Source organism: Drosophila novamexicana, unplaced genomic scaffold (genome assembly GCF_003285875.2).
Source record: "Drosophila novamexicana strain 15010-1031.04,08,12 unplaced genomic scaffold, DnovRS2.1 tig00000193-arrow-pilon, whole genome shotgun sequence".
NCBI classification, from domain to species: domain Eukaryota; kingdom Metazoa; phylum Arthropoda; class Insecta; order Diptera; family Drosophilidae; genus Drosophila; species Drosophila novamexicana.
The window spans coordinates 5,168,838-5,179,839 of record NW_020824787.1 but is presented as its reverse complement, the minus strand read 5'-3'; the positions used below and the strand labels follow the sequence as shown (position 1 = coordinate 5,179,839).

Here is an 11,002-nt window from a genome sequence, read left to right as displayed (position 1 = left end):
AGCAGCTGCAATATATTTATAAACCATCTAAATACATCGTGTTGAAATGATCGATGATATAATATAAAGTATCTCTCTCTCTCTCTCTCTCTCTCTCTCTCTCTCTCTCTCTCTCTCTCTCTCTCTCTCTCTCTCTCTCTCTCTCTCTCTCTCCCTCTCTCTCTCTCTCTCTCTCTCTCTCTCTCTCTCTCTCTCTCTCTCTCTGTCTCTTTTCAGCAGAACGCAACTCAAAGATGTCACAATTCGCCGTTGATGGACGTCACATGCTAAAGTCAGTCAAGAACTTTTTAGTATATATGGGGGCACTGCAATTGAGAAATTGAACAACTCGTGCTAATGCTCAATCATTGATCCAATTGATATGGCTGGTAGCCAGCTGAGGTGTTGTTGTTGTTGTGTGTTCAGCTGTTTAGCTGCTCGCCGATTGCCGTATTAACTTGGCCAGGCGCACCGTGAAATTTTTGATAAGCCCCCAACCCCATCCAAGCACTCCCCCACTCAACCCCTCTCTGCGCACCTTGACACGACACAACGCGTCTATCAAAGGCGTCGTCCGCTTGTTTGGCAACGCAATCACAAACAGAAATCGCAAAGTGTTTGCGTTGTTGCGCCGAGATAAAAAAGGCGCACAGATTATTCTGCTCGGCCTCCAATTACGCGTGTGTGCTTGTGCATGTGCGTACTCGTGTTTTTGTATTTGTGTGTGCCAAGTGTAGATTAACTGTAGTTTAATTGGCAAAAGCTACCAGGTCTATGGGTGCTAAGGTGATCGAACAGTACACAGAGCGCCGTTGGTCTGGCTGGTCGCGAAGAATTACTCGGAAAACAGCCACAAAAAGAAATAATTTGATTACCGATCTGCAATGTAAGCGCTCACAAATGGTGCAAATATGCTCTCAATAATATTTAATTAAAGAGTTGTGAAAAGTTTTTACCCAGTGCCTGAACTAAGTTCAAATCTTATTATTATGCTGCAGTTAAGTCTTTGCTTCTTTAAGCTAACCAACTTTATCAGTGCTCAGTTACGGGTTGAGTCGAGTATGTGAGGTTATCAAAATTGCTCCCAGATAAGCCGTAAACATGCCACAAATTAAACATTGTGCTTAGGTTTATCCAATATCTAAAACAATGAAAGAATAATACGGAACTGAAAAGAAAACTTTGTATACTGAAGTGAAAATACTCTCGCATCATCGTATAAAAGAAGCATGCACAATTTGTGCAAATTTATGTTTCGCAAAGTTATATATCCGATCGAATTGAAATATTTGCCTTTCCCACTTCAAGACATAAAATTTGGTATGGATCTAAAAGTTAATTTTTAAAGTACTCCTGACTACTCTCTGCTCAATTTCTAAAAAAAAAGTATTAACAAGCTGAATAGCACTTAATTTAAATCTTTATATTTTTATATCAATTATCATATTATTTGCCTAAAAACTAAGAAACATCCTGCAGCCAGGAAAAAATACATTTCATTGAAATATTAAAAAAATATGTACTCGCAAAAATACTTATATGCAAAACTTTAATGGCTGCCTATAACTTTTTTACGCTATTGTTTGCTCGGCAAAAGCAAATACATTAAAAACAAAGCAAATTATTTCACTAATTGCACAAAGTATTTCATAAAAGTCTAACAATCATAAATCCAAACCATAAACGCACTCCCAACAAAACAATTTTGAGCAGTAAACAAAGTTGTAATCCTCAGCAGCGATATAAAAATAATGCTGTGAGCTGTCTGTAAATAAACAACCACCCACAAAGCAATTAGAGTAGCCAACCGGGTGGCCCCATTCCTCAGTCCGGGCACACGCAGGACTCTCGGCCGACTGTAAGGCGCAATTATTCAAAGCCATATTCAAGACAATTACGCTAATCTTAATAGCGACATGTTTTGCGATAACGTATCTTAATTGATTTTTGATAATTGCCCGCCCGTTAAACGTCTAGTTCGATTTGCCCGAAAGCAAATGCTAAACTATTAATACACACATATACACACAAGCGCACACACGCACTCCTGCGCGTGACGTCAGAGCACGTGATGGATCATGTGAAACAAGGCCTCACACATGCACACACACACACCCGAGCGCATAAATTGTTGTGCAAATTATTACGTTACCGATAATATTTTTACGGGCAGCAAACGGATTTCTTAATGAGCTCAACACAGCGTTGACTCAGCTAGAACATGCCGCACCGTGGGCCAGTCGTAACTATGGCCCACATTCAGGCCCAAATATATTGTGTTGTAAATATTTATTGGATATCAGCCTAAGGACTGCCAGCTAGAGGTTATTGTGCTGTTTCCGATGCTAAACGATTTATGGGCAACTTTAAATAACATTTAAGTGCGCAGACTTGGGGCTATGCAAAATGTCAGATGGGCTTGTAAATTAGTTTTGATTTACAACTCAGGGCCGCAGACATATGCAATGTAAAAAATCCACATAAACTATGAATTAGTTCCACGAATTTAAAGTGCAGAAACTTTTTGGCCCCTTTTAAATACAAGAAACGCTTCATTTTATTTATTTATTTATTTTCTTAAATTCCTATTTAATGCAAAAATATACAAAAATTAAAGCCTAATTGCTTTTTTTTTAATATATTTCCTAAAATATATAATAATTAAATATTTGTAGAGTTTTATAGAGACATTTCATGCATTAAAAACTTTTAAAAATATTTTCAACAAAAAGATTCTTCCTCTATCTTTCGCCAGACTACATGCCATCTATTAATTTATTATTTTAATTAATTTTTTCTTTTTTTGTTTTTTAGCATATAATTGATAAGTATTAATGTTATTTTTTCAAGGAAAAAAAAAACTACATACTTGAAAATCAATTTAATTAACCGAATTTGATTTCTAGCTTAAAGCAGTCAAAGTGCTCTAAAAATGTTAATTTTTTAAATTGGGTAAAAACCAATTTATACAATTTATTGGTATTGATAAAGTACTTGAGCTAGCGTATTATCATGCGCAACACTTTTTGACTTCCTTTTGTGATAAATTATAAACTTCAAGTCTCCGCAAGGCTCTTTAATGCTTGAGCAAACCGATGGCAATCAGAGGCAATTATCAAACCGGGCACAGACAGCGGCTGCTTATCAGACAGCAGGCCAAATTGGCTGAATCAATCAAATTTATTGCCAGACATGCGAGACAAAATCACAGCAGGCCACTGAGTTAGACTGCCATAAATATGTATAATCTGGAATACCAAAACGGCTATCAAGCAGCGCCATTATTCATCTGGGCAGTGCCGCAGAGTCTGTCCGTGTCCTGCCCGTCCACCTGCCACTTGTCAGTGCGGCCCATGCAAAGTCTTAATACTAGTATAAGGTACAACCTCTGGCTTATATATAAGCCAACTGATTGCTCGGTAATTGTTAATAATTTCAAATTATTAGCCCGACCCCCGCTGCCACTTCAGATAAGCGAAAAGCTAAAAGCGAAACGAGTGCGGTATCAGCTCCAGCCGTGCTATCTAATCTGGGCGATGTATGTACACAAATAGTTCAGTTTAACGTATTTACGCACATATATACCTGCCTACATACATTCCCGCATACACGTACAATTGGTAGTTGGTGATTGATTGGGACATTGCATTGAGATTGGGAGCCATATACAATGCACGTCACATGAGCTTAGATTGAATTGTGAAACATTCTGACAAATCAAAAACTATTAAAGTAATCTTGTAATTAAAATTCTTGCTGGCATTTATCTTAAAGACCCAATAAACCCTTATTCCTTTTCATTTAATGGGCTTTTTTTAGATTAATTGTTATAAAAATAGAGAATCAATAATCAGCAAAAAGACAAAAATATCATTTAATTAAAAAGTCATTGAGTATATTTCAGTAAATGTATTAAGAGAAACAAGCTAAATGAATATATTTAAATTAAATTAAATATAAATAGGGAGAATATAATATGAAAAATAAAATAAGTAGTTAAGCATTTAAAAAAATTATAAATACAAATTATATGGTCAGCAGAACTCGACTGGAATTACCCAACTATGCCCGGGCCAAGTGCTTTTCATTTTTATATTATTTATTTGCCTTACTGCCGAAATTTATCAAGAATATGCTTACTAATTTCAAGAGACAAGATCTGCTATTATTGTTTTATACAATAGATTGTCAATTATTCGGTTCGATTGAATTTCCTTAAATCTATAATAGTTTTTGTTCTATGATACGATCAATAGGATTAAATAAGAAAATAAACAGAAATTAAGTTAATATATATAATTTGCAGTATACATAACTCAATTGCCTTTATAGACTCAAAAAATCAAGAATATACACTAAATATACACAATCTAAATGATATATGTGTACTTTATTATCTATCGATTTGATGTGTACAGGGAATTAATTTCAAAATGATTTAATTGCTTACAAATTTAATAAAACTAGTTAGATTAAGATATTTAAGCACTTTAAAAGCACTAATTTATGGCCTTTGGAGAAGAGCTTAGTAATATTATATATATAGACCAGTGTCAGCCCCAACAATACTAATAAATAACACTCCATATAATCAGCTAGTAATCAGATAGTAATCGGCAACTCATTTCGCTTATCGCAGATAACAACAACACGACGGCTCCACCATGGGCGATATGTTTCGCAGCGAGAAGATGGCCCTGTGCCAGTTATATATACAGCCAGAGGCTGCCTACGCCTCCATTGCCGAGCTGGGCGAGAGTGGCTGTGTCCAGTTTCGGGATCTCAACGATCAGATCAACTCCTTCCAGCGCAAATATGTGAACGAGGTGCGACGCTGCGACGACATGGAGCGTCGAGTGCGCTACATAGAAAACCAGTTGCGCAAAGATGACATCAAGATGCCAGAGTTGGGTCCCGACCATGAGCCTTCTGCACCCAATCCACGCGAAATAATCGATCTGGAAGCACAACTAGAGAAGACGGAGAACGAGCTGCGTGAAATGTCAGCGAATGGATCCAGCCTGCATGCGAATTTCAGGCATATGCAAGAGCTGAAGAGCGTGCTGGAGAACACCGAGGGCTTCTTCTCCGATCAGGAGGTAATCAACTTGGACTCCAATCGTCAGACCGAAGGAGATGATCCCACGGCAGTTCAGGCGGGCGCTCAACGCGGACAGCTTGCCTTTGTGGCCGGTGTCATAAAGCTGGAGCGTTTCTTTAGCTTTGAGCGCATGCTGTGGCGCATCTCGCGCGGCAACATATTTCTGCGGCGCAACGACATAAGCGGCCTATGTGAGGATGAGGAGACGGGTCGCCAGGTACTTAAGACCGTGTTCGTGGCCTTCTTTCAAGGCGAGCAGCTCAAGCAGCGCGTGAAGAAAGTCTGTACGGGATACCATGCCGATGTGTATCCGTGCCCCAGTTCGGCTGCCGAGCGCGCCGATATGATTAGGGATGTGAATACAAGACTCGAAGACTTGAAAATGGTGCTTAATCAGAGCGCCGATCACCGCAATCGCGTGCTGAGCTCCGCTGCCAAGCATTTGGCCCGTTGGACCGTTATGGTAAAAAAAATGAAAGCCATCTATCACATACTCAACTACTTCAATCCGGATGTCACTGGCAAGTGTTTAATTGGCGAGGGCTGGGTGCCTGTGCGCGACCTGCCCACAGTGCAGCAGGCGCTGTCACGCGGCTCCAAGCTGTCGGAGAGCAGCATACCAGCCTTTATGAATGTCATTTCTACCAACGAGCAGCCGCCCACCTTTACGCGCACCAACAAGTTCACCAGCGGCTTTCAAAACCTTATCGACTCCTATGGCATGGCCTCCTACCGGGAGGTGAATCCGGCACTGTACACATGCATCACATTTCCATTTCTGTTTGCGGTGATGTTCGGCGACATGGGTCATGCTCTTATACTGGTGGGCTTTGCCTCCTGGCTGATTATCAAGGAACGGCAGTTGGCTTCCATTAAAGAGGAGATATTCAACATATTCTTCGGCGGTCGCTATATCATACTGCTGATGGGCCTATTCTCCCTATATACGGGTCTAATCTACAACGACGTGTTCTCCAAGTCTATGAACATATTTGGCTCTGGCTGGCAGAATCAGTATAACACGTCCACAGTCACCGATGAGAATATTGAGTATTTGACAATGCGGCCAAACATCAGTAATTTCAAAACCTACCCGCTGGGCATGGATCCTGTTTGGCAGCTGGCGGATAACAAAATCATATTTTTAAACACCTTTAAGATGAAGCTGTCCATTGTTTTTGGAGTTCTGCACATGATCTTCGGCGTTTGCATGTCGGTTGTGAATTTTATACACTATAAAAAATATGCCAGTATTTTCCTGGAGTTTCTGCCGCAAATCCTGTTCCTGCTGCTCCTATTCGGTTACATGGTATTCATGATGTTCTACAAATGGATTGTTTACAATGATTCCAGCTTGGATCAGTCCCTCTCGCCGGGCTGTGCACCCTCCATTCTTATATTGTTCATCAACATGATGCTTTTTGGCAATCAGGAGCCGCTGGAAGGATGCAAGGAGTATATGTTTGAGGGTCAAGAATTACTGCAAACGATCTTCGTGGTGGTGGCCATAATTTGCATACCCTGGATGCTGCTTGGCAAGCCGTTGTATATAAAGGCCAAGCGTCCAAAGCATTTGCCAGCGCCCAATCAAACAGTAGCCGCGCCTGCCGGCGGACATGGCCATGGTGGAGATGATGAGCCCATGAGCGAAATATTTATCCAACAGGCCATACACACCATTGAGTATGTGCTGAGCACAATCTCGCATACCGCATCCTATTTGCGACTATGGGCTTTGTCCCTGGCCCATGCGCGTAAGTTTATCTCGAAATTCTGTCTTCTAATTTATTTATTGTAAAAATTTGAACTTACTTCCCTTTCCAGAGCTCTCTGAGGTGCTGTGGAACATGATATTCTCCATGGGCTTCATATTTAACAGCTATATAGGCTGCATAGTCATTTTCTTCACCTTTGGCGCCTGGTCCGGGCTCACCGTGGGCATTCTTGTGCTCATTGAGGGTCTCTCGGCCTTTTTGCACACATTACGCTTGCACTGGTAAGTAACTCTCGAATTCCAGAGATTTTTTAGTTAATTAATTAAATATTTTTTAATTTTCAAACAGGGTCGAGTTCATGAGCAAGTTCTATGAGGGCGCTGGTTACGCCTTCGCGCCGTTCTCCTTCAAGCAAATACTGGAAGACGAAGGTGAGGGCTAGGGCGCAGGACGCACTATCCAACGAGTTGTCAAAGCATTTGCAAAATTTGCTGATTTTCTTTTTGCGAAAAAAATAAATTCGTTTTTCATATGCATATTTTTATATTTGCCTTGCTCATTTCTGTCTTTGTCAGCCTGACGACAAATGTTTCTCGGATGCTTTCTGACAGTTTGCTTCGGTCAGTCAGCTGGCAGTTGCAGATAGACTGCCAAACACACACACACTCACACACACATAAGCACACATGCACGCACTCTTAAAGTATGGCTATCAGAAAGAAGCACAAAGCAAATATGCTTGGCTTTGGCTTAGTTCAGTTGTACGAAAACTTTTTTCTCATTAGATAAAATGTCATATGCTGAAATTATGTTGTCAGTTCTCTTGTCTATCGGACGCATTGAATTGTGAATTTAAGAGACACCGTCAATGCCTTGCAATTTAAATAACAGCATTATGCCCTGATCTACGGGAAGAAAGCTAAGCGAAATCTTCTTTTAGTCTATGAAAATAGTTACTTGTATAAAAGAAATGGTTTCTTATGAGTTTAAATTATGTAAATTTTGTGGTTTAAGTCCACACATTAATTTTGAGTATTTGACTTAGTATATGACTTATGCTCTGAGAAAATACATGGCAAAATTGTGTAAATTATAATATATCAGTTATTATGATGAGTCCAATAATAGAATTGATGCGTTAATCATTTAATTAAAACTTTGAGGCAGGAGATAAGTTCAGTTGAATTGAGGATATTCCAAAACTTTGACCCACAGTAATGCATGACATTTGATTGCTATCGACTATATGATGCCCTAAAATATAACAAAATGTATAGCTCTTGGTGTTGTCGTAAAGCAAATTTATATACATTTATCGTAGCAGAGATCATATATTATAATATATCATTTACCTACTAAATATAATGTTAAGATTACTTTAAGGCTATGAATGACAATGTGGTTTGATAACAAGTCGACATTAGCCGCTATATCAATTCGATCCTAGCAGTCAAAAACACTATTACTATTTTCCTTGTGCTTCTTAGATACGAGCAAAGATACAGGGCATTATGAAAAGGTTGGATCTGTAAGGATATTAGATCTTTGTCGTGCCGAAGATAGCCTGTCTTTCTCGTTATAATACAGCGTGAATATTTTCGCTCAATTAATTATGAAACAAATGGTTAAGGTCAGACATTTTTGGGAAAATAAAACACCCAAACTAAAGAAATAAAGCAATGCCAGAAAACCACAATGACCGCTTGCTGTTGGCTGCCAGCCAAGTGGTGGACAGCTCCAGCAATTACACTAATCTACATTTTCACTTTATCTAAATTAAATTCGCATGTTAGTTTACGCAACTAGGCGTCGGGAAAGCGGGCAAAGCAGCAACTAAGCAGAAAACCGACGCAACGAATGTGTGATAAAAATGTGTTTTTCCACCAAAGCGAACAGCCAAGGTGCGTAACAAAAAAAAAAACACTTGAGCGTGTTACATAATTAACAGAAGCGCCACCTGGCCAGGAGAGCGTGAAAACAAGGCGAGAGAAAAACTATAAAATAAAACAAAGTGAAACAGAAACAAAACAAAACAAAGCCAGCAATAAACAGGGTCAAATATCAACACACACTTGAGCGCAGAAAAGCGTTTTTATGGCGCTCAGCAAGATACCTGGTCAGAGTTGGGTCCTGGTCCTGGTCCTGGTCCCGCTTGTGCCCCTGAACCTGAATAATAGCCCGCGTGTCACATTGTCCTTTTCCGGCAATAATTTCACATTTTGCGTGACCCCCGTGTGACTGTGCGGAAACATAACACGTTCTGCCGTCTGGCTGGCTAAATTAGCTGTGATGACAAGTCGTGCTCCCGACTGCAGCTACTGCTGGCTCAGCTTGGCAGCGGCTTAAGACAAGCCCCGGCGCGACTCCTTTCGGCCACGTTATCATTTATAATGAGTTAATTACATTTAATGCGCATGTACAACGGCCTGTTGAACATGGTGCACAATTAAATGTGGCCCTGGCACGCAGCACAGGGCGCCCCAAACACAACGACCGAAACAATAATAACATCAACAATACTAACAATAACAACAACAACAACAGCAACAACGACTGTCAAGGCGGTCAACTGAGCGAGTCTGAAATTATGTAGTTGGGGGGCGCTTTTCCAAGCGCGCACACACACACACTCACATGTATGTACATATATAAGTAGTAAGTACCCCTGAACTTTGTGCTTAGTATGTGTTAAGAGAGAGCTCAGTGAGAATTGAAGATGTCGTCGCATTATATTGCCGCCCTGAGCTTTATAAGCTGCTGCTGACCACATGCGAAAAAAACAAATGCTGCTTGTATTTAATATAGACACTACTGACATTTCCTCTCTAAATAAGCCAAATATTAATTTTTATTGCATACCTCTAGGCGCGCCTGTAATACGAACTGATGATCGCTACGCTTTAAGTAGCATACGTCAAAAGCTTAATTAATAAAATGTATTCTCTGTTTAATTTTATTTTTCTTCTTCCAAAAGCGGAGTAGATTGCGAAGGTCTCACCCAATCGATCTCCCAAATTTATTTATATAGTGACTCTTGTAAATTTGCATTTAAGACTTACGAGTAGAATAAGTAGTTTTTTTAATATTCATATAAATTTAATTTAAGTTGTTCCTCATGAGTCTGTTTATTATTATTATTTAAATAAACCTATATAATGGTTAATAATAAGGATTATTTATGTTTACAAATGTAGACTTATCAACTTCTCAATTATTATTATAAAGCTATATTCTGCCAGAGAAACAATAATATAATTGCAGTATTTAAAAAATTTGTAGGATAGATAGCTAAATATTTATTCGCATTTACTTTTTTAAAGGAAAATAACATTAAAGTTATACGACTTTATTTTACAATACAAAATATCAAAATGGAAACATTATAAAAAGAAAATGCTTGAACTCTTGTTTATTATCTGTGGAGTGTCAAAGCAAATCGCGGCAGTTTTATATTAATATTGTTGCTGTGTATGGCCAGGTTGAAATAGTTTTAACAAATATCTAATATTTAATCCATTTATGTCCACACACTGCGCTTTCTACTCAAGCGCTGATGGCTATTGCATTGACAAGCTTGTTAAAACCACACTTATTGTCGCTACACGTATTTATACCCTGTTACCATGAAGTGCATGGGAAACGGTATATTCGATCTTTACAAATTAATGAATCAGGCAGGGCTAAGAAAGTGTACGTTTATCAAGTTATGGTCCAGAACTAATTAATAAAAACTTAAAAAAAAAACACTTATTATTAAATTTTTTTAATTGTTATAAATAATTGCTTTAGCTGCCTAGAGATATAATTCATATATAATATATATAATATTACATAGGATAACTCCGAGTCAATCACTTTTAACTGGAACTATCTCTCGTATTTGTTACTCTATTCGGACCATATAAAAAGTGTGCGCTTTGTGCCGTCAGCCACGCCTCTCTCTGCCCAAGTGCTGTCCTCTGCTTTTGACAGCTGCACAATTTGTGCGCAGCTCATGTTCATTTGTTTGACCGTCTGTTGTTGCTTTTGTTGTTGTTGTTACTACTGCTATTGTTGTAGTTTTATTTTTCGTTTGTTTATGTTATGCCAAAAATTGAACACACAAAGCAATTTCTATGCAACATTTGTGCAGACATGTCGCATCGAATGAAAAACTACAAATAAAATTGCTGTGCAATTGAACATAGGCATCACACACTCTCGCACA

General features: G+C 38.9%; 1 protein-coding gene across 1 annotated transcript; it reads left to right on the top strand.

The window, feature by feature from the left end:
* The first annotated feature begins 797 nt into the window (after positions 1–797).
* On the top strand, positions 798–7,315 carry LOC115759049 (V-type proton ATPase 116 kDa subunit a). Its single transcript, XM_030699873.1, has 4 exons — positions 798–865; positions 4,619–6,834; positions 6,905–7,076; positions 7,144–7,315. Exons 2-4 carry the CDS (start codon positions 4,644–4,646, stop codon positions 7,235–7,237), a joined length of 2,457 nt encoding a protein of 818 aa, XP_030555733.1. The 5' UTR covers positions 798–865; positions 4,619–4,643; the 3' UTR covers positions 7,238–7,315.
* Positions 7,316–11,002: the final 3,687 nt, after the last annotated feature.

Coding starts and splice junctions, on each gene's coding strand:
- LOC115759049 (XM_030699873.1), top strand. CDS start 4,644: ATGGGCGATATGTTTCGCAGCGAGAAGATGGCCCTGTGCCAGTTATAT. Junction 6,835..6,904: donor TTTGTCCCTGGCCCATGCGC/GTAAGTTTATCT, acceptor TTCCCTTTCCAG/AGCTCTCTGAGGTGCTGTGG. Junction 7,077..7,143: donor CACACATTACGCTTGCACTG/GTAAGTAACTCT, acceptor ATTTTCAAACAG/GGTCGAGTTCATGAGCAAGT.